This window comes from Ipomoea nil, unplaced genomic scaffold (assembly GCF_001879475.1).
Source record: "Ipomoea nil cultivar Tokyo-kokei standard unplaced genomic scaffold, Asagao_1.1 scaffold1769, whole genome shotgun sequence".
Classification (NCBI taxonomy): Eukaryota; Viridiplantae; Streptophyta; class Magnoliopsida; order Solanales; family Convolvulaceae; genus Ipomoea; species Ipomoea nil.
In genome coordinates this window covers 467,646-492,054 of record NW_017618197.1, presented here as the reverse complement: position 1 = coordinate 492,054, position 24,409 = coordinate 467,646, and the positions used below count along the sequence as shown (strand labels likewise).

At 32.0% G+C, this 24,409-nt stretch overlaps 2 protein-coding genes and 1 long non-coding RNA gene across 4 annotated transcripts; 2 read left to right on the top strand and 1 right to left on the bottom strand.

The window, feature by feature from the left end:
- Window positions 1–7,601: 7,601 nt before the first annotated feature.
- LOC109192138 lies at window positions 7,602–9,368 on the top strand. Its single transcript, XM_019342730.1, has 8 exons — window positions 7,602–7,835; window positions 8,003–8,076; window positions 8,152–8,273; window positions 8,421–8,517; window positions 8,590–8,714; window positions 8,793–8,877; window positions 8,962–9,094; window positions 9,237–9,368. The coding sequence occupies exons 1-8, from the start codon at window positions 7,602–7,604 to the stop codon at window positions 9,366–9,368; spliced, it is 1,002 nt and encodes a 333-aa protein (XP_019198275.1).
- A 5,173-nt stretch (window positions 9,369–14,541) lies between these two features.
- Window positions 14,542–19,281, top strand: LOC109192137. The gene is made up of 8 exons (XM_019342729.1): window positions 14,542–14,659; window positions 14,767–14,811; window positions 15,176–15,341; window positions 15,437–16,362; window positions 16,457–17,674; window positions 17,757–18,408; window positions 18,523–19,117; window positions 19,228–19,281. Exons 1-8 carry the CDS (start codon window positions 14,542–14,544, stop codon window positions 19,279–19,281), a joined length of 3,774 nt encoding a protein of 1,257 aa, XP_019198274.1.
- A 450-nt stretch (window positions 19,282–19,731) lies between these two features.
- On the bottom strand, window positions 19,732–24,409 carry LOC109192118. Of its 2 annotated transcripts, XR_002056058.1 has the most exons (4): window positions 24,167–24,409; window positions 23,389–23,472; window positions 23,029–23,170; window positions 19,732–20,149 (listed from the first exon to the last, which is right to left on the bottom strand). It is a non-coding gene; the product is annotated as an uncharacterized LOC109192118 (long non-coding RNA). The 2 variants fall into 2 exon arrangements; XR_002056057.1 differs by having other exon boundaries at window positions 23,029–23,472.

Sequence of the window (24,409 nt, the reverse complement as noted above, 5' to 3'; positions counted from 1 at the left end):
GGGTTGAAATTCCCATTCGTTCTGACCGCCTGCTTCTTTGTGTGAACGTTATGGCCGGAAAAGGGAAGACGACTGCTCCTAGCCAGTCGGTGGAGTCTTCTGTTTCCCAAACTGCTTCACCACTGTATATTATGGCTCTATGATTTGGGAAAAAATGGCGACTTACCTTGGCTGGGAACTGAACGAAGCCTTTAAGAATGTAATATAAGAGAAATGACAGATTTGTCCTCACACTTAACATCCATTTGACACCAAATCTAACGGAAGGACCACGGGTGGTTATTTTTTAAAAGATTGAGGACATCTCGTGGTCGTTTAAAAGTCGGATGACCACAAGTGGTAAATGGCTAATACTTGGAGGACCATTGGAGGTATTAACCCATACCATATATTAATGGTTGAGTAGGTGGTTTTTGACACAACACAATGAACTGAAAACCTGTATTAGTTTTTTTTTTCCTTCTCGAAACCATGTTCTTCTTCGTTCTTGACATCTGAGTTTTGTCCTCGCACTTGTTCGCCGAGTTCTAAGTTAGAGTGTTCCTAATTTAGAACCGTAGTACGTTTATCCTGGGAAACCTAGGTCGCAACGCTCCTAGCACCTTTGGGAGGCGGCAAATAAGGTTTTAAGGAGAGAGTGCTTCGCTCGACTTGTACTAACCACCTACCCGCAAATCCATCCTTCTTTGTGCTTGGAGGCTCGTCTTCGATCCTTCGTATCTTATCTTTTATCAAGTAAGTGGGATTATGTTTTAAACAATAAATCCCTTTTTTTTTGTATACATTTGATATATTTGCTAGTTGGAATTATAATCTGGAAGATTATAAATTCCATTTTGTTTTATATATATATATATATATATATATATATATATATACATACTAGTTTTACACGCGCATTGCGCGAATGAGTTAATGCCCAATGTTTATAATTAAATAAATATTTGAAAGTCTATTAATGTAAGATTATATATGAGAAGTTCATACATAACTAATTTAATGTCAAATTTGTTTATTTAAATATGTAACTCATAGTATATGAATACAATCTGATATAGGAGATTCATTACAATTGTTACTAAATTTTTTTTTTAAATAGTAACCAAATATTTTTGTTGCAAATGGTTCTAATATATTTAATGAATGCACATATATACAAGATCAATGAATGAATCAATGGTACCAGTCCTTTAGGTGTTTTGCTCAGCGTTCATTTAGTTCAACCATTATTGTTGAATGAATTATTATGGATTAAGAAATTTTTAATTTAAGGAATTTAGATGAAGTAGTAAAAATTTAAAATTTTTAATTATAATGCAACCCAAAGATATTAGACGATGGGTAAATATGATGTGCACCCAAAGATCAAAATGCTAAAGAAAGTGTGTGGTTATTCAACAATTTGAAGCAACAATTTGTTCCAAGCCACTGAAAGTACAAGCATTTCAATTTACAATATTTTCACTTAGTGTTTTTGAGAATATTTCACCAAAACACCTCTATATTAAAAAAAAAAAAAAAAATACTGTAGAGTCATTTCGGCTCCTTGAATAACAAGAGCCAGTTTGACTCACTGCTTGCCCATCAACAAATGAGCAAGCTTAATTTTTAAATTGGAGCCTTAAGACTCTTTTTATAGGAGCATAAAGGCTCTCATGCTACTTTTCCTACTGATGTGGAAAAAGTAACAAAACTAAAGGGTGACGAACGTTCGGCTCCCGATAAGTTTTTTAATTTTATTTTTTTTATTAAATTATTAATTTTTAAACAATTATTATTGTTATTGTTATTATTATTATTATTATTATTATTATTATTATTATTATTATTATTATTATTATTATTATTATGTATAGCTTTAGTTCATTTTACATGTTAATCTAAACAGCTAATTTTTCAAATATCTTTTTACTAACCGTTGATATAATTCGCTCGTCAAATCTGCTAATATAATCTGTTAACACTAACCGCTAACTGCTGATTGGCAAACAAGGACATTGCGAGATAGTTTCACACTTCATTTGTTGTGTGATTTGAATATTCTCTTTTTCAACAAACCCCTCGAGTAGTTAATATGATTCACTTAATTATATTTTTTTAAAAATTTTTTCATGGTATTAATAAAATACTTGATAAATAAATATATAGCATTATTTTGTATTATAACATTGATATTTAATTAAAAAATAGTGCACAAAAAGATAATAGACAATGTAGTGAATATAATTAATTGATAAATTTGAATGTAAAGAATTTTTACATTGGAGAAAAATAAAGACAATATAACTAATAAAATTATTTCTCTTAATTAATTTATTGATAATGAATAATATTTTTTTGAATAAAGACATTGTAGGGACAATGTAGCGAATATAATCAATTGATGAATTTGAATGTAAAAAATTTTTATATTAGAGAAAAATAAAGACAATATAACTAATGGAATTATTTCTCTTATTTAATTTATTGATAATGAATAATTTTTTTGAGTTAAGGCTTTGTAGACACATAATTCTAAATTAAAGAAATGCATGTTTATTATTTTTTTGTTGTAGCTACTAAATTATTATTTAATTTAATAAGAGTAAAATAGAGTACTAATTATGCCAACTTTGATTGGGATGAGGTTTGAAACTAAGACATTTCTTATTGAAATCAATGAGTAAGTTAACGGTGAACTAACTGAAATTAACAAAGAAGATAATATTTAACGGGAAAGTTAACGGATAATCATATAATTAATGATAAATTAGGAAATCTCAAGAAAAAATTAAAGTCTGATCAATCTGAGTCATTCATTTGATTACAAAATTTGACCGTTATTTTTTCTACCCATTATAGGCGTAACTCTCTTTGGCTCTTATTAGTATATTTTTACGCGCACTGCGTGAATGGGATAATGCCCAATGTTGTTCTTTTAAATAAGTACATTAAAGTATATATATCAAGGCAAGATTATATTGGAATTATTCATGCATAGATAATTGAATGTTATATTTGCATATTTAAATAGGCAATTCTAAGTTTATAAATGCAAGATAATATAGTCAAGATTGATTATAATTGTCAATAAAATAACTGTATAGGTATGGTTGAAACCAAATACGGGATATAAGGGAGAGCAAATAAAAATTAGGGCATAAAATATTAAATATATACTAATATTGAAGAGCTAACTGCTTATTGTCAAACAAGGACATTGAAAGATAGTTTCCCACTTCAATTTGTTGTGTGATTTGAATACTTGTTTTGTCAATAAATCCCCAAGTAGTTAATATGATTGGCTTAATTATATATTTTTATTTTTTATTTTTTAAAACAATTATTATTTTTATTATATTACATATATACTAATATTGAAGAGCTAACTGCTGATTGCCAAACAAGGACATTGCGAGATAGTTTCCCACTTCAATTTGTTGTGTGATTTGAATACTCGTTTTGCCAATAAATCCCCAAGTAGTTAAAATGATTGTTTTAATTTTATATATATATATATATATATATATATATATATATATATATATATATATATATATATATATATATATATATATATATATATATATATATATATATATATATATATATATATATATTAAAAAACAATTATTATTATTATTATTGTTATTATTATTATTATTATTATTATTATTATTATGTATACTCTTAGGTCATTTTACATGTTAATCTAAACAGCTAATTTTTTAAATATCTTTTTACCAACCGTTGATATAATTCGCTGCTCAAATTTGGTAATATAATCCGCTAACGCTAACCGCTAATTGCTGATTGTCAAATAAGGACATTGTGAGGTAGTTCTTACTGCAATTTGTTGTGTGATTTGAATACTCTCTTTGTCAACAAATCCCTCAAGTAGTTAATATGATTGACTTTATTAATTATATTTTTTTAATTTTTTTATGGTATTAATAAAATACTTGGTAAATAAATATATAGCATCATTTTGTATTATAACTTTGATATTTAATTAAAAATAGTGCACAAAAAAAAGATAATAGACAATGTAGTGAATATAATCAATTGATGAATTTGAATGTAAAGAATTTTTACATTCGATAAATATAAAGACAATATAACTAATAAAATTATTTCTCTTAATTAATTTATTGATAATGAATAATTATTTTTAATAAAGACATTGTAGGGATAATGTAGCGAATATAACCAATTGATGAATTTGAATGTAAATAATTTTTATATTGGAGAAAAATAAATACAATATAACTAATGAAATAATTTCTCTTATTTAATTTATTGATAATGAATAATTTTTTTTAATAAAGAAATTGTAGACACATAATTTTAAATTAAAGAAATGCATATGTATTATTTTTGGTTGTAGCTACTAAATATAGAGTACTAATTATGCCAACTTTGATTGGGATGGGGTTCGAACCTAAGACCTTTCTTATTAAAATCAATGAGTAAGTTAACGGTGAATTAACAAAAATTAACGGAAAAGATAATATTTAACGGAAAAGTTAACGGATAATCATATACATTAAGGATATATTAGGAAATCTTAAGGAAAAAATAAAATCTGATCAATCTGAGCGATTCATTTGATTAAAAAATTTGACCGCCATTTTTTCTACCCATTATAGGCCTAACTCTCTTGGGCTCTTATATATATATATATACTAGTTTTTTACGCGCTGAGATAATGTCCAATGTTTGTTTTTTTTTTTTTTTTTTTTAAAAAAAATAAGTACTTTAAAGTATATTAAGGCAAGATTATTTGAAATTGTTAATATGTTCTGGTGGGGATTTATTCAATTGATTGTACTATTTTCGAAGGTTGAATTTGCGTATTTAAATAGGTAATTCTTCTCCCAAAGGTTGAGTTCCCAACCCCAAGGGTCCCCACACTCCGACCCGACAGAGCATTGTGGGAAGTTGTAAATCACGGTGACTCAATGATTTAGCAGACAGGACCAAATGTCGGTGCGCACAAGCAATCTGCCCACTTTGGACATAATTCCCGCACTGTCGCCGCCGAGGTTCAAACCTTGGTCTCTTCTCCCAAATACTGCCCGCTAAATTAACCATTGAGCTAAGCCCGTGCGGGTTAAATAGGTAGTTCTAAGTTTACAAATGCAAGATAATTAATATAGTCAAGATTGATTATAATTGTCAATAAAATAATTGTATAGGTATGGTTGAAACCAAATACGGGACATAAGGGAGAACAAATAAAAATTAGGGCATAAAATATTAAATATATACTAATATTGTTTGAGGAGATTTCTACATTATGATTTGTGGTTAAGTTTTATTAAGACTTTAATATTAGAATTAGATTGATGGTGTAGTTATAATTCTATATTAGACTTTAATATTAGAATTAGACTAACGGTGAATTAACGGTATTTAACGGAAAAGTTAAATGGATAATCATATAATTAAGGATAAATTAGAAAAACTTAAAAGAAAAAAATTAAAACCTGAACAATCTGAACCATTCATTTGATTTAATAATTTGGGGGTCATTTTTTCTACCCAATGTTAATAATTAAATAAATTCGTTGGTCAAATCCGCTAATATAATCCGCTAACGCTAACCGCTAACTGCTGATTGTCAAACAAGGACATTATAAGGTAGTTCTCACTTCAATTTGTTGTGTGATTTGAATACTCTCTTTGTCACAAAATCTCTCAAAGTAGTTAATATGGTTGGCTTTATTAATTATATTTTTTTTTTAATTTTTTCATGGTATTAATAAAATACTTGGTAAATAAATATATAGCATTATTTTGTATTATAACTTTGATATTTAATTAGAAAAATAGTGCACAAAAAAGATAATAGACAATGTAGTGAATATAATCAATTGATGAATTTGAATGTAAAAAATTTTACATTTGAGAAAAATAAGGACAATATAACTAATGAAAATATTTCTCTTAATTAATTTGTTGATAATGAATAATTTTTTTCACTGAAATAAGACATTATAATGACAATGTAGCGAATATAATCAATTAATAAATTTGAATATAAAGAATTTTTATATTGTAGAAAAATAAAGACAATATAACTAATAAAATTATTTCTCTTATTTACTTTATTGATAATGAATATATTTTTTTTGAATAAAAGCATTGTGGACACATAATTCTAAATTAAAGAAATGCATATCTATAATTTTTTGTTGTAGCTACTAAATTATTATTTATATAATTTAATAAGAGTAAAATAGAGTACTAATTATGCCAACTTTGTTTGGGATGAGGTTCGAACCTAAGACTTTTTTTTTTATTGAAATCAATGAATAAGTTAATGGTAAACTAGCGGCAATTCTTAAAATTTTAACGGAATTAGTAATGGTGTGTGGGTATTTTAGGAAATTTTAATGTAAAATTTAAATCTTATCAATCTTTTAATCAATCTGAGCCATTCATTTGATTAAAATCTGTGACCGCCATTTTTTCTACCCATTATAGGCCTAAATCTCTTGGGCTCTTATTAGTATAGTAGATATATATATATATATATATATATATATATATATATATATATATATATATATATATACACACACACACACATAGGAAATATGAAATAATAATAATAATAATAATAATAATAATAATAATAATAATAATAATAATAATAATAATAATAACTGGTGGTGGTATGACAATGCTGGTGGTGATGTGGTGGCGGTGGTTGAAGTGCTGGTGGTTGCGGTGGTATGGTCGTGGTGGGGGTGGCGGCGGCGTTGGTGATGGTAGTAGTGAGGTGGTGGTGGTGGGGTGTTGGTGTAAAAGTTGGAAAATGACTTTCTAAAAAAATGACTTGACTTCTCAAGCACATCCAAACACTGGAAACCCAAAAAATGATTTCTAAAAATCATTTTCCAGGTTTCCCCACATTATTGCTAGGGAGGCCGTTTCTCAGTCAGCTTGCGAGGGTGGTTCGATTCCCCACCTTCTTTTCTTGTTGAATGTTGATAAACATTATTTTTAGTGTTATTTTAAATAAACTTTTTATAGTTAATTTGCAATAATTGATTAATTTATAGCTATTTTTATTTATTATTGCTATAAGTAATTTCTATTAATATTGTTTATTTTTAGGTTGTTTTACTTATTAAATTCGTTTTATTTTGTTGATTTCTGCCAGTCCAATAATTCTTTGATCATAATCTCTTATTATAATAAAGCAACAACTTTCTATCAAAAAGAATTCCCGCTCAAAGCAAACGACGTCACTTTGTATATAAGAGATTAATGTCGAAACTAAATGCTGTTAACTAATGCTTAACGCGTGATCATTAATTATGCCGCCTACTTTTTTGTTAATATCAACCACAATAAAGCAATTTTAAATTTAAATAGAATTCTATTAATTACAGACTTCTAAGGAGAGTGTTTAGATTAAACACTACTTCGAAAATATACATCTCCAATCTAGATAAAGTCAATATAAATACAATTATAATAAAGAAGCTCAATGATCTAATGTCTGATCCCCATGCCTTTGGAAACTGTAAGGACGCCCGCATACATTCATAGTTCCTAGACACATCATAGATTTTGAATTGCAGTTCTCCATTCTATATAAACAGATCACTATGGAGACCTCCACTACCTACTCCACATTTGCTTCAGTTCGTATCACCTGTGAACCAGCGAAAAAGAAACAAATTATTTGCAAGATAACCATGTCAATGTATGTAGCTGTGAAGGATATTGGTCCTCTTGATAGGGAAAAAGCAATCAGGGTAAAATGTGTGCGATGTTACGAAATCTATGAAAAAGGCTCTACAGAGATTAAGAGTCAAGAACTTTTGTTTTGTGATGCAGAGGTATGATCTTCCCTTTTTGATATTGTATTCTTCTGTTCACTGTAGATAGATATACCACATTTTATTTACATGTCTCTAGCAATAATGGATTTTCTTATGCAAAATCTAGAGTCTATACAGATTTTTTATCTACACTGTTTAAGGCTATTCTTATGCTAATGTTGCAGGGCTCTTTCATCCATTTGAACCTCCAAAGTAATGATGTCAAAAAATACAACAATGTTTTCCAAGAAGGGAAGCTGTATTCAGTCAAAAATTTTGTTGTTTTCACCCATTATTATATGTATAAAACTTGTGAGCACAAATATATGATCAGACTAAACTCTAAGACTCAGGTAAAGGCCATAAAATCCAAAGGTTTCCCTACTAAGATGTTCCAGCTTAAAAGTTTTGACTCTTTGAAAGACCCTACTCAAGTGAATGACAAGGTGCTGTTTGGTAAGTAAGCTGTTTTTAATTTTGCTCTTTTTTTCTACTGTGTAAGATGTTTCTACTTCAAGACTTTTTGATTTCTGCTCATGTTGTATACTGTCTAAGCTGTTTTTATTTCAAAAAGTTTTATTCTTCTATTTTGTGATGAAATAGATTTAATAGGCAGAGTTGTAGAGATCCATGCTCCTGTAGACAAAATAATAGGGGGTAGACCAGCCAAACTCCTAGACTTCAAAATGGCTGATAATGAGTAAGTTTCACTTTAAAAAATATGTTCCTATATTTCCAGACATTATATTTTGTCTAACACACTTTGCTATAGGGGTAATTTCTTGCAATGCACTGTGTGGGACAGTCATGTTGGTGCCATGCTACCATACTATGATTCAGGTCTTAAAGAACCATTAATTCTGGTTCTTCAGCTATGTCGGGCAAAGGTGGTCAATGGTAAGTTAATATACAGTATTATTCTTTCATTTATTTATATATTTCCATAGTTCATTGCCATCTAACATGCAAAATTAGGTGAAGTCAGAATAACTAGCTGCTATGATGCTACCCAACTCCATTTCAATGCATCTTTCCAAGAATTTGCTGATTTTAGGTCTCAGTAAGTGCCTGGATTTTTTTCCTAAATTATACATTTTATCAACTATTGTACTACACATTAATAAAAATTTGTGTTCACCTGTAGGTTAAATGCTGCAACCAGTCCTTTGCGAAGTATCAGTACTGCGACAGTGCTGTCCCAATCCACATGCATTGATGATTTTACAAGTGGTGCCTTGACTGTAACTACAGTAACAGAGCTATTGAAAAAGACAAAGGTTAGTCCCTATATGTAATCAATGTAGTCTGTATACATTTAATAACATAGATTACATTACATAAGAAATACTAACAAAGGAATCTATATACAATTGCAGAATGGTGAATTCTATGTACCTGCTGAAATTATTGCAATTGAAGGTTCTTTTGGATGGATGTACATATCTTGCATGTCCCCGGGATGTAACAGGAAACTTTTTAATGATGGGACTGATCTTGAATGTACAAGTTGTGATAAGAAATACAAACAGGGTATGGCCAGGTATCGTGTAAGAGTGATTGTCCTAGATAAAGGTCTTGGAGACGCTCCTTTCCTATTATGGGATAGGGAGTGTTCTGACTTGGTTGGTATCCCGGCACACAGTTTGTACACAAAGTATAATAAGGTAAAAAATTGTCGCTTATATGACACATCCATATAGACCTTTTTTGAGTTTCTTTTTTACTATTCTATTTTCTTAATGTTAGGTGGCTGACATCCCAAAAGAGTTGGAATCATTAGTCGGAATGAGAATGATATTCAAGATATCATTAAAATTGGAGTACATGAAGGGATCTAATGCAGCATACACTGTTATGAAAGTTCTAAGGGATGAAGCCTTGGTGTCAGCATATTGTTCTAAACTCATTGAAGAACAAGACAAGGACTTGATATCAAGAATGATAGATGAGGACGAAGAGGAAGAAGATGAGTCTGATCAGGTTTTGTTTTCTATTATACTAAAGTCAAATAACTAATCTCATTTCTTAACTTACGTTTGACATATTTTACAGTTAAGCTTATTTTAATATATAGGAAGCTTCAAATGGAGGCAATGAGGTCAACAGCCCATTACCTATGCAGCAGTCTCAAAGCCTAGACCATGAAACTATAGAGCCTGATGGTGTTAAGCGATCTCTTATGGACCAATTCTCCTCCTCTTGCAAGAAGGGGAAAACAGTTGCTGTTAAGCAAGAGAAGATTTAAGAGATCCTTTAAATGACAAACTGTTACCACATTTATGTGGTTGTTCCTATTTTCAAGACAAACATTTGGCCTGTTTAATTGCACCAGTGTGCCCTGAACAATTTACTTTTAATTTGAATCTATGTTTGGACTGTTTGCAACTGTTATATTTACCTATACCCTGATATCAGTGGACACTGATAATTGTCTGTTTATTACCCTTTACTGTTATATATATATATATATATATATGCAACTGTATGCAGGACAACAAAAACGCAAATACAAGGAAGCAACCAGAAGTAAATGTAGGCAGGACAAATAACAAGCAAGCGCAAGGAAGAAAACACAAGTCACCAAGCATGAAAACACAAGGACCCAACCAGTCACTTTATGGTGCAAAAACATTCAAATGAAAAACCACAAAAATGCATACTGTTTTCAGTTTTGGCCATCACAATTTATGCTTGAATACAAGGAAGTAACCAGAAGTAAATGTAGGCAGGACAAATAACAAGCAAGCGCAAGGAAGAAAACACAAGTCACCAAGCATGAAAACACAAGGACCCAACCAGTCACTTTATGGTGCAAAAACATTCAAGTGAAAAACCACAAAAATGCATACTGTTTTCAGTTTTGGCCATCTAGCTTATTTGGACAATTACTAAGTGTTTAATCTCAATATGACTATGTAATGTACAGTTCTCAAACTACTGATTGTGTGGTTCTAAAAGTTATAATAATAATATTTTACCATGAGTATATGTATGTCATAAATTGTGCTTTAACAATCAGTATTGACATTTACAATAAATTACTACTATATTTATATCTTTAAATAAAGATTGTTGATACAAGTCCAACATAAAACACAATTAGTGATAAAGGAATTTTGGTCTGTTTTAAATGTAAACAAATTTTCAATCCAGAACTTGAAGTTATTACACACTTTAAAGATCATCATTGGCAACCTAAAGGACTGCATTTTTTTACTTAGTCAGTTTCAAAATGTAGTAATTTTAACTGCATTACTATTATATGATGATCTTTAAATAAAGATTGTTGATACAAGTCCAACATAAAACACAATTAGTGATAAAGGAATTTTGGTCTATTTTAAATGTAAACAAATTTTCAATCCAGAACTTGAAGTTATTGCACACTTTAAAGATCATCATTGGCAAATTGAAATAAAAGACTTATGACAGTTTGTTGACACAGTAACATGCCACATATATAATAAAACACTTCAAAAATTTTACTCACAATTTAGATGCTATGAATTAAATTATAACAGAAGGACTGCATTTTTTTACTTAGTCAGTTTCAAAATGTAGTAATTTTAACTGCATTCACAATTTAGATGCTTGAAGTTCCACATATATCATACAGCAATGGAAATTGATGAAGAAACGATATGGTTTTAACCCATTTACTTTAAGCAACTGTGGATACAAAATTATAGGCAGGGAAATGTCTACAATTTAGTTATCCAAAACAAATGAGTAGTCATATGCCAGACATTAAATTTAAAAGTAGATGTGTTAAGTATAATTTCATTAACCTTATTATAACTACATTTCAAAATGTAATATATAAAATATACAAATTAGATGGAAATTCGTGGAAAAACAATATGGTTATAATATTGTAACTTCAATTAACTGTTGCTTCAAAATTAATAAACATGGATGTATTAATGTAGTAACACACATATGTAGATCATTACAAAAAAAAAAAAAAAATACTCCTTTCAAATTACAAAATTACATATAAGGCCTATTTGTAATTAAAGTAGCGAATGTAGGACTCTAATTTGGGCCAATACAGTCTATATCATGCCTAATATTGAAAAAATATCTGTACTAAAAACTTTGAATACAAAAACTAATGGGATGACAAACAACTACTAATAGTTCAAATCAGAATCACCAATCATGTTCATGTCATTCTCTTCAACCAATTAACCAAATCTGTAAACTAATGGAATGACAAATGTAGCTTCATCAATTGTCAAAACATAATAATATAGTAGTTGTCAGAAAATAGAATAAACAAAAAACATTTACACCAGACTTTGTCCAAAAAAATGGCAATAGATTACAAAAGTAGCCATTTAAATATTACCCCTATACCAATCCACTAAGTTGTTACAACATTGGCAGAGATTAAATGAAGCTACAATGGATTAAACAAATAGTCATGTTCAGTTTATCCTCTTTGATCCACTAAGTTCTAATACATCTGTAGTGGCATCAGAATTGTAAATTCATCATTTGCCAGACACTTCAAAATTTGGTTAGTCACAATGAATATTGAAAATACAAAATAACCCATGAACCAGGGGAACATGTATATTAAATTTATTAAAAACTACTTTAAATTGTTGTTTTCCAATAAAAAATGAAGAGTCATATCAATGCTTTTAATCATTCCTATTAAAGTGAAATCTTAAATGCACAGAACCAAATAAAACCATCACCTATTTTAATCCAAGTATTTGAAATACAAATCCAATAACAAAAACAGACTGGAACATACACAATATCAGCTCAAACATGAGGAAAATCACAACTTCTACAATAATAGGAAGCAAAAGGAAGCACATGATCGACAGTAAAGGTAACATAAACACATATTCAAACTACTTTTTATACTCTAGCTGCCTGTTTCAGTTAATTGCACAATATTATAGCTTTTTACCTACTATTACAGAGTCATGAATGCTTAGCTTCAAACCTTTGTAGGGTAGATATATCCAAAACCTGCAAATCTGCAATTCCATTTTGCAGATTTGGTTAGTATATGTTCTAGAACGAATACTTTAGAGCAAATATTGTATGATCTTTGACTATAATAAAAAACAAACAAAAATATAATAAATATAAAATGTACGGTATATACTAAGATTAAAAATACCAGAAAAAAATAAACTTCAAAAACACTTATCTTCCATTGGATTGCGCAAAACTTTACTGTAATTTTCGGCAAAGGGCATGAACACCGTACGGTGATTACAGTATTATATATCTACAATTAAGAAACAAAATAAGCTTTAATCTCTAACTAATCAAATACGAAATAATTTTAGCTGTTAACAAACTTACCAAAGATCGGATTGTAGTGTAATAGGGTATGCCGTGAAGATCTGGATCATCGATCATCGTTCGAACCGTCAAAAACCCCCATCCCAGTCTAAAAATGAAGATCGGAGAATACTAGCATAGATCCTCTTACAAAAACACCGCCGATCTATAAATACGGTTTCATCAGTGAGCCTTAATCTACTGTTAGGTGAGATGAACACCTTGCATTAGCGTTGAGATCTTCTACGAATTAAAGTGTGTTAGACAATCGAATGGCCTGAAATATCGGATTGGGGATGGTTTTGTTTGAAGAGTGTGAGAGATAAAGTTAGGGAGTGTTCTATCGCTGTTAGCTGTAAGAGGGATTGGGAGGTGAGGGTTCAAGAAATGACACACCGCAAGAAACCCCCTATTTGGAAGTGAAGGTATGAAAACAATCAGTGGGTCGGGTTTGGGCTTTGCATTTTAGGTACATAGATTTGGGTCTGATCTTTGAGGGTAGAAATGAGCTTTTAAATGCTGGATAGAAATGGGCTTGGTCTGAAATAGGTAGAAGTGAAGGTATGCAAACATTATTTATGATATTTAGTGGTCCACAATATTGTGTGAACCATTGGTCCATGATGGTCTCTTTTAAATATATATGCACATTATGTTCAATTTGTTGTTATTTCTGTACTTAAGTTATATCATTTTTAGACTTTATATATTGTCCAACATTGACAGGTATCTTTTATAATAAGAGATACTTTATTATGTCCCTTGAATCTTTTCAATGCAGAAAATGATGAGAATTCGTCTGTTATAAGCACTCACAACCATATAGTGAAAAAATCTGTCACAAATTTAGCCACAAACTTAACACCACAACAACCAGGTACTTCAAATGCGACACCAAGAAGTTGTCTAACAACAGGTAAACGCTTTACACTTCTTGGATTTATATATCTGTATATCCTTCGGTATAATACACTATATAGAAATGTTGTTTAACCTCCGAATTATTTTGTTGCAGTTAATCAGGATAATTTTAATATATGTATGAGTAGTTGTCACATGGAGTATACAAAAGCTAATAGCAACTCCAGACATTTTGTATTAGGCGGCAAATCTCCCTATTTATCAAGTACAACAACACCTACATTGACCGGTTAGTTAATCTTATGCATATACATAATGTTATTGTTTTCGTATCAAAACTCTAATATCATTATTGACAAATCGATATATATTGAATTTGTGATAAAAGGTATAGTGACTAGGTCGGATGTCAGACGGTCACCTCTACAGGATATATCAAACAGTATGTATTTTCCCGTTCGTTTTAACTTTGTAATGTTTATTTTTAGGTGACAGGACTCTTACTTATTCTTTAAATAAATTAGGTACAAGACAATGCATAAAGAGCTCATTCATGAATGATGGAAAAGACCATAGTCAAGATAATGAGGTCAATCGCGATTTGTTTCTGGATTTTGAGCAAGTTTGCACTACTAATCGCATAACTCCGGTGCAAGAGGAATATAGTTGTGGTAAGTTCAATATCCACAAACATCTGTAAAAATGTGCTTTGAAATCTTAAGAGGCAATTGTATGTGGTTAGTTGTTTAAATGAATTTTTTTTTTCTTATTTTTGAAGGATTGGTGGGAATTGCAAAGCAACCTATACAACAGATTGCTAATGGTAATTAATTTATTATTTGATAGCTTGTGTGAATTAAAAATTTATTTAATTGTACATTATTATTTAACTAACTAATGTATCCATTTAGTTGAATACAAAGATCTTGGGGATGCAAATAATACCTGTCAACATTGTGGAGCTCTATTTTGGTACGAAGAGCGGATCAACAAAACAGTTGTTTACGGCACGCCAAAATATTCAATGTGTTGCAACAGTGGTAAGATCAAATTGCCACCAACCATGAGGCCACCCAATGCAATTTACAATTTGTTTTTTGGAGAAGGAGAAAAAAGCAAGCAATTCCTACAAAATATTAGAACATACAATAGCATGTTTTGCTTCACCTCCATGGGTGGTAAAATAGATCGGAGCGTGAACAAGAACGGTGGTCCACCCATTTTCCGGATCAATGGCCAGAACTTCCATTACATTGGTAGTCTCCTGCTGGTGGACGCGAGAAAACCACATTTTGCACAGTTGTATATATATGATACTAATAATGAACTTAGTAATCGTATCAATGCTGTGAGGTACGTACCTGTTATTTACTTCTATATATAAGTTCTACAATATTTGTATCCAAATTACTTTTTAGCAACTTCTAATATTTTTGGTCGTATGCTAGGCAAAATGGTGACCAAAATGGCATCCATGTTGAGATTGTGAATGATATTCAACAAGTTTTGGATACCAGTAATGTCTTAGTCAAGTCATTCCGCATGGCACGATCTGAGCTGCAAAATAATCCGCTGGCCGAGGTAAAAATTAAATTGCTTGGGAAGAGATCAAAGGATGCAAGAACATACAATTTGCCGCAGGTTTCGGAAGTTGCAGCCTTAATTGTGGGTGACATTGATACAAATATTGGAGAACGTGACATTATGGTCGAAACCAAGAGCGGCCTGTTGCAACGAATTAGTGAGTTGAATCCAGCATACCTCCCAATGCAATACCCTTTACTCTTTCCGTATGGTGAGGACGGATACAGGGAAGACATTCCCTTCTCTACATTAAAAGGAAACACAAGTGCTGGCCGTCAAAGGATAAGTCCTCGAGAATATTTTGCATACCGTATACAGACAAGGTTATCTGAGGTATCTACTTTATTGCATTCAAAGAGGTTATTCCAACAATTTTTGGTAGATGCCTATACAATGGTTGAGTCAGGAAGGTTAATCTATATAAGGACACATCAAAAAAGTTTGAGGTGTGAATCGTATAATTGCTTGAATGATGCATTAACACGCGGTGAAGTTGACCCCACTACTCAAGGAAAGAGGATAATATTGCCTTCAAGTTTTACAGGGGGTGCTAGATACATGATTCAAAATTATCAGGACGCTATGGCTATATGTAGATTGGTTGGATATCCAGATCTGTTTATCACATTCACCTGCAACCCGAAATGGCCCGAGATACAACGCTTCTTGAAGGATCGAAAGTTAAAAGCTGAAGATCGTCCTGACATAATATGTAGATTATTCAAAATGAAATTGGATGCTGTAATCTCAGATTGTCGGAAGAACAAGTTATTTGGGCCAGTGATGGGAGGTACGTAAATTAAATGCCAATATTTAAAACAGTTCCTATAGATAATTGTTAGAAGTTTTTTGCCAAACGTAATGTTTTTTTTTTTTTTTACCAGTTATATATACCATAGAGTTCCAAAAAAGAGGTCTGCCGCATGCTCATATTCTGCTGTTTCTTGATAAAGTCAATGGATATCATACTGTTGACAATTTGGACAACATTATTTCCGCTGAGCTGCCTGATCAAGAAGCTGACGCAGAATACTTCAGAGCAGTTGAGGAGTTTATGATGCATGGACCTTGTGGGAAAGCCAGATTGAGTTCTCCCTGTATGGCAAATGGTAAATGTACTAAACATTTTCCCAAAAAGTTTGTTAATTGCTCAACTTTTGATGAGGATGGCTATCCTATATATCGGAGAAGAGACAATGGTCGGTCTGTGACGCGCAATGGGATTGACTTGGATAATAGGTACGTGGTACCACACAATAGGCATTTGTTGTTAAAGTATAGGGCTCATATTAATGTCGAATGGTGTAATCAGTCCCGTTCAATCAAATACCTATTCAAGTACGTGAACAAGGGTCATGACAGGGTAACAGCAGAGTTTTACAGAACCAGCAATGATCAAGTTGTTGCCCAAGTTCTGGATGAAATTAGTATGTACTATGATTGTAGGTACATATCTCCGTGTGAAGCATCGTGGCGGTTGTTCGGTTTTGATATACAGTTTAGGACACCATCAGTGGAAAGATTAAGCTTTCACTTGCCGAACCAACAAAGTGTTGTTTTCGCAGATGATGACCCCGTTGATAACATACTCAGTCGGCCAACAATCTTGCAAAGCATGTTCCTAGAATGGTTCGAGGCAAATAAAAACTTCCCAGAAGCAAGAAAGTTGACATATGCTGAAATGCCAACAAAGTTTGTCTGGAAGAAAGATATTCGAAAATGGCAGCCCAGAAAAAGAGGATTCTCTATAGGTAGAGTTTTCTATGTGCCTCCTGGATCAGGGGAAATCTTTTATTTAAGGTATCTGTTGAATAAGGTCAAAGGTCCGACAAGTTATTTAGATATAAAAACAGTGGATGGCGTCCAATATGATTCTTTTAGGGATGCGTGTTGTGCAAGAGGATTAGTAGATGATGACAGGGAGTATGTTTATGCTATAGAAGAAGCAAGTCATTGGGCCACAGCTGTGAATCTTAGAAGATTATTTGTCACTCTCTTGATGACTAACTCAATAGCAAAACCAGAGGTGGTTTGGGAGGCTGCGTGGATTCATTTGTCAGATGATGCACAATTCAAGATTAGAGAACAATTGGGAAAATCAGGTATTAAATTATTCCATTCTTACTCTTATAGTTCTATTTTACAATAAAAGTTTTAAACGTAGTGTAAATAATATTGTCACAGATTGGATTATATCTGAAGATGAGAAGAAGAATTTTGCACTTACGGAGATTGAAATAATGCTTTCAGCTATGGGAAAAAGTTTGAAAGACTTTCAGGGGATGCCGATACCCGATTTAGTTAATCACTGCAGAACAACCAATCGGTTGATACAGGAGGAATTGGCATATGATACTACTGCAATGAAGGAAGAGAATGATGCTTTAGTGGATAAACTAACTGAAGAGCAAAGAAAAATATATGATAATGTTTTGAAAGATGCTGAGAATAATCTTGGAGGACTATTTTTTGTTTATGGATATGGTGGAACGGGTAAAACATTCTTGTGGAGAGCATTATCTTCTGCTATAAGGTCAAAGGGAGAGATAGTACTGAATGTTGCATCAAGTGGCATAGCTTCCCTTCTATTACCAGGTGGTAGGACTGCACATTCAAGGTTTGCCATTCCGATCGCTGTTAATGAAGATTCAACCTGCAATATCAGCCAAAACAGTCCTTTAGCACAATTGATCGTGCAAAGTAGGCTGGTCATTTGGGATGAGGCTCCAATGATGCATAAATTCTGTTTTGAAGCGTTGGACCGAACTATGAGAGATATAATGCGTGTCAAAAATCATAACAGCTTCGATATGTCGTTTGGTGGAAAAACAGTGGTGTTAGGTGGAGATTTCAGACAAATTTTACCAGTCATTCCAAAGGGCACCTGACAAGATATTGTGCGAGCAACTATAAATTCATCCTATCTTTGGAGAAGCTGTAAAGTTTTTAGGTTAACAAAAAACCTAAGGCTTAGATCTTTGAGATCGGATAGTGAAGTTCAAGAGATTGCTGATTTTGCCAAGTGGATTGCTAATATAGGTGATGGAACCATTGGTGATTCAATGGATGGAGAATCTGAGATACAGATTCCTGAACAATTTTTGCTCAGTTGTGGAGAGGATCCTATTGCTACCATTGTTGATAGCACTTTCCCGTTGTTTCGCAATGGCCACAGAGATAATGAGTACTTAAAAGATCGTGCCATACTTGCACCGACTTTGGATGTTGTAGATACAGTCAACGAATACATGAATGACTATAACAATGCTGAAGGAAGGACCTATGTCAGTTGTGACTCCGTATGCAAATCTGATTCTAATGTTGACATGCTGGCGGACCTGCACACACCGGAGTTTTTAAATGGATTACGATGTTCGGGAGTTCCAAATCACTCATTGACTCTCAAAGTTGGCTCGCCAGTGATGCTGTTAAGAAATATTGATCACTCACTGGGGTTGTGCAATGGTACAAGGATGATTATTTCAAAGTTAGCGGATCATGTTTTAGAAGCTAAAATACTCTCCGGATCAAGTGCTGGTACGAAGGTCTTAATTCCAAGGATGTCCTTAACACCTTCGGATCCAAGATTGCCTTTTAAATTCCAAAGAAAGCAATTTCCGCTAATGTTGTCATATGCCATGACAATAAATAAAAGCCAGGGCCAGACACTATCCAATGTGGGTTTGTTTTTGAAGAGGCCGGTTTTTAATCATGGTCAAATGTACGTAGCATTGTCAAGAGTTAGTAATCCTAACGGATTAAAAATACTAATCTCAGACGAAAATGTACAATAAAAAAATACGACTACAAATGTCGTATATAAAGAAGTATTCAATAATGTTTAATACATACTATATGTTTTGCAGAAGTATATATATATTTTTAAGAAATTTATTTATATTAGATGTTTTACATATATTGCCGTGCAACGCACGGGTGGAATTACTAGTTTATTTATAATAACATTAGTTCTAATAGTAGTTGATTAACATCTCTTATTATAATAAAGCAAGAACTTTCTCCTACACATTTTTCCCGCTCACACTATACTGTGTCGTTTTATGTGAGTATATAATATAGCTACTTTAGAGTCGAATTGAATGTGATCAGATGACTGTTTGTTTTCCAATGTCAACCAAGTACAATAAATACAGTTCTATTAATGAAAGACTTCTAATGATAAGCTACATATATACACCTGCATACATACAGATAGACACGCGCATAACTACAGATAGACACCTACATATTTTACATCTGTATATATACTATTAAATGCTTCTAAACAATCATCTATTAATTGTGCTCTTGGAAACTGAAAGGTTTCCAGTAGCCTTCAGGCTTCCAAGGTATTTTTCAAATTTTGAATACAATGTTAGCCCTCTATATAAACCTCTCTAAACCGCCTTTTGCACTAACCCTCTGCGTGTTTGCTATTCACTGCTTAGACTTTGCCATCCATCTGATATAACCTGAAAATGGCTCCATTGTTCATCTTGGCTCCATTATTCATCTTAGGGAAGGACATCTGCAGAACTTGATGGCCGAAACACTGAGGTAATGTTTTCATTACAAACCTGCAAACAATGCATTCATATTTAGAAAATAATATTTTCTTTCTTTATAGGCACATATGTGCATGTAAACATTCTTAAAGACTATGTTTACTTGGTTTCTTTTCTATTTCTTTATCTAATTTGTTGTATTAGACTCTATTGGTTTCTATGGAGGAGGATACTGATGAGATGAAGGAGTAGACGCACAAGGAGATGGGAAATGTATACACTTACAAAAGCCATGGTGCTTAATGATGAGGATATTTCGTTCCTCCAAACTTGATTTGAACTCTTCAGCCTTCTGTTCTATAAATAATGGCTACTAACCAGCCATTTTGGGAATTAAGCTTTGCGTGTTTGTTCTTTCTTTGCCATCTATTCTGCTTGAAAATGGCTCCCCTCTACTTTTTTGGAAAAGAGTCAAAGACTGTGCCTCAGTCCAGGTAATTTTACACCTATTTTACACCTATCATTGGTATTTAAAATTACTGCTAGAAGATTAAGGTGTGTGTTGAGGCCTAGAATTAGTTGCTGCATAGTGGGGCTGTAAAAAAAAAAAGATTTCTGGGAAAATGAAAATCAAATGAGGTATCAAAATCTATCTATCTATCAATCTATATTACTTAGAGTTTTATTAATATTAACAGGTCAGCTAAATGCATATGGCAGTATGATTTTATTTGTTAGGAATAAGGGTCAAATAGGCCATCAAACTGCACATGATAATACAATTAGGCCACTGAACCCAAAAAATCAACAATTGAGTCCCTAAACTTATCAATTCCTAACAATTCTTCCAATTTGAAGGTTTCCAACAAGTCAACAGGTCATCCTCCAAATTAATTATTTTTTTAAAAATAAAATTTAAAAATTAATTATTAAAATTTTAAAAAAAAAAAAAAAAAAAAACAGATCGGCTGAATTCTGTTTTTTTTTTAATTATTTAAATAATTAATTTTTAAATTTTATTTTTTTTAAATAATTAATTTGGGAGGATGACCTGTTAACTTGTTGGAAACCTATAAATGGGAAGAATTGTTTGAAATTGGTTAGTTTAGGGACCTAATTGTTGGTTTTTTAGGTTCAGTGGCCTAATTGCATTATCGTGTGCAGTTCGATGGCCTATTTGACCCTTATTCCTATTTGTTATTGTAGGTGTGTTTTGATGGAAAGGACATAGATTTTTGAGGTGTAAATCCTTTATCAAATCTCTATATATATCATGCATTCTTATAACAGTACTTTATCATTTCTGCATCAAAAAACTGTTTGTTTTTCAAATGCACTACTGGAAAGTAGAATGAAGAAATTAGAGAAGTCTATTACTATAGGTGCCAAGAGAAAACAAAAAGCTGAAGATAAAGGTATGTTTCCAGATTATTTGTTAACAAATAAATATGTTATCTGTTCATATTTTTCCTAGATTAGTAGACTAAGCGTTGCTGATTTGCAGCCTATGATAGGTTTTAAAATTTGCCTTGCCCTCAAAAAGGTTAGGACAGATTGTAACTTAGATCTTGCACTTGAACAGGACAGTGTGAGCAATAAAAAAGGACGTGTTCATCTTATGATGCTACCCAGTTGTTGTTCAATGAACTATACCAGAAATTGAGAATTTCAGGGAAAGGTATGATTCTATCTTATTATTCAATTCCACTGTCAGGCATATTCTTTGAACTAAAGTTTTTATTTTTATTTTCTCTATGTAGTCTTTGTACTGAGCAGACTCCATTGAGGAGTATCAACTCATATTCAAGCCTGATTTATAGTCTAATAAATCTAGATCTTACCTGTGGCAGAATGGTTGTATGTACCATCTCTGATCTATATGAGTGGAAAGAGGTAACTAGGTAGAAGTGAATTTGTTTGACTCTTTTATTTTTTTAGCTGATACAAAGAATATGTTTATATCTCTAATGACAAATATCTGATACTATTGCATATTAATAACTTCTTCTATTCATATGCTAACAGTGTGGAGATTATTGGGTGCCTGCTAAGATTGCTGACATAGAAGGGGATCCTTACTGCTCATATGTCTCTTGCAAGTCAAAATGGTGCAATAAAAAGCTTGTGCCTAAGGGTGGCCTATACTGATGTGATAAGTGTAGCAGAATTTGGGCTGATGGTATTTTGAGATATCGTTTGAAAGTGAGGGTCGTTGATGTAAATGGGGATGCCCCATTCTTGCTTTGAGAAAGGGAATGTATTGATCTAATTGGTATGACAACAGTAGAATTGAAAGGATTATATCCAAGGGTAAAAATCATTTCACAATCTACTTTTAATAATCTTTGAATCTTAATACTAAGAGTGAACTAATGCAGACTATGAACTTGAGTTAGGAAAATTGGAAGATACCTTTGGAGTTAAAAGACTTTGGTTTGGTTTATCATTGGTATTTAAAATTGCTGCTAGAAAGGAACAAGTTGACAATCTACTTAATGCATTTCCTGTGGTAAAAATTGAGAGTGCATTACTTGCAATTCACTGTCCAGAATTGCTTGATTCCCAAAGCAGGGATCTAAACTCAAAGATCTTGCAATTCACTGTCCAGAATTGCTTGATTCCCAAAGCAGGAATCTAAGTTCAAAGATCCTACTGCTAGAAGATTGTGAGGTTGTGAGAAGCTGCCTATTGGACGAATAAGTAGTATGAACACACAATATGCAAAGTTGTATATACATAGTGCAAAATGTATGATCACATAGGGACTATTACGAAGTGTATATATTTAATCTTTTTAGGAATCCGAAAATTTATTTATACTATCATATGAAAATCTGTCGTAAACAACTGAATTATTAAGAGTAAATTCACCAATAACAAAAATGATGGTTTCCTAATAGTAGTTATTATATTACGCAATTACTTAACAGGAATAATAAATTTCAACTTACAGAAATTAGGTTGAAACCATCATCTGCATTCAAAAAAAAAAAAAGGTTGAAACCATCATCTTGGCACCCATGAGTCACTAATAGTGATAACCTCCTTAGCTACCAATGAGAGCACACTGAATCTGTACTTGATCACAGAACTCTGTAGGTTATTCACATTTGATTAGTGACTTCATATTCAAAACAAAAATGACAAACCAGTAGTAATAACAAGCATATTGGTTTCACGTGCTCAAAACAAATGCCATCCAGTTATAAAAATCAAATCCTTCTATAAAGGAAAAAATCAAATTGTATTATTTTCAATCAAAGGTTTGCACTTAGTAAGAGAAAAAAATGATTATAACAATGTGAAACTACATTAGTCTCAGGTTACAAACTACATTAGCCTCCTTTTAACATTGTATTTGCTCATCACATCTGCACTGTCTTTCACATTTAAACCTGCAACAAAAATAAGATTGAACATAAATTACTTACAAAAAAAAAAAAAAAAAAAAAAAAAAAAAAAAAACAGAATATGAAAGACAAAAGTAAGTAATTAGAGACAGTCCTAAATGTGGGTGTCTTATGCCTTTGGAAAATGTGTGCTATCATTACATATTAGAAACCTTTCCAATTCTTAAGACTATGAAAACTAATACAGAACTATAAAGCACGATGTATTTGATTATTACAACACTACTCAAAGGCATAAGAAAGGTGATACACTACAAAGACTGCAAATTTAAGTCTCCAGGGAGTCAAACTACACTACACAAATGAGGAAATTGACGAAATCAACAGTTATAGGAGTTAAACGAAAGGCTAAGGAAGACGACAGAGGTATGTATTGCACTATTTTTACAGTTAAATAGTTTTTAATTCATGCTGCTCCAGTTAGAGGATAATAGGAGGAAATTCTGGTACAAATAAATTTCAGTTGGGAGAAATAAACTTAGCTTTTTTCAGACTTATTTGAAAATGTCAACCATTTGCATGCAAAGATAGAAAATTTTTCAAACGAAATTCACAAGTACTAAGTCAAAAGATAAACAGGAAAATACTGGAAGTAGTTTACTCTAAAACTCAGATTCCATAAATCAAGAGTGGTGTACTAAATACGAACATGAAATTGAATAATTTTGAGAATATTTACCTTGAAGCACATGTAAAAAGTTTTGGACCTCAAGCATAGATAACGATCCGACGAATCGCAGCCGGTAGTAAACAAATAGGACTACAGACTAAGAAAATACCTAATAGCAGTAAAGCATTAGAGGATTGAGACTGGATATAGAGCGATAGAGTAGAGAAGCCGATCGATTTCAAAGAATCGCGGTGATCGGAGAGAAGCCAGATCCGGAAAGGGAAAGCGTACTGTGTTGTTTGGCCTCTCCAA

What these genes read in the sequence shown, in the direction of transcription:
- LOC109192137 (XM_019342729.1), top strand. Translation starts at nt 14,542, where the DNA reads ATGAATGATGGAAAAGACCATAGTCAAGATAATGAGGTCAATCGCGAT. An exon ending in GCAAGAGGAATATAGTTGTG is followed by an intron (nt 14,660 to 14,766) that starts GTAAGTTCAATA and finishes TTATTTTTGAAG; the next exon opens with GATTGGTGGGAATTGCAAAG. An exon ending in GATCAAGTGCTGGTACGAAG is followed by an intron (nt 19,118 to 19,227) that starts GTCTTAATTCCA and finishes AATAAATAAAAG; the next exon opens with CCAGGGCCAGACACTATCCA.
- LOC109192138 (XM_019342730.1), top strand. Translation starts at nt 7,602, where the DNA reads ATGGAGACCTCCACTACCTACTCCACATTTGCTTCAGTTCGTATCACC. An exon ending in TTTTGTTTTGTGATGCAGAG is followed by an intron (nt 7,836 to 8,002) that starts GTATGATCTTCC and finishes CTAATGTTGCAG; the next exon opens with GGCTCTTTCATCCATTTGAA. An exon ending in GTTTTCCAAGAAGGGAAGCT is followed by an intron (nt 8,077 to 8,151) that starts GTATTCAGTCAA and finishes ATATATGATCAG; the next exon opens with ACTAAACTCTAAGACTCAGG.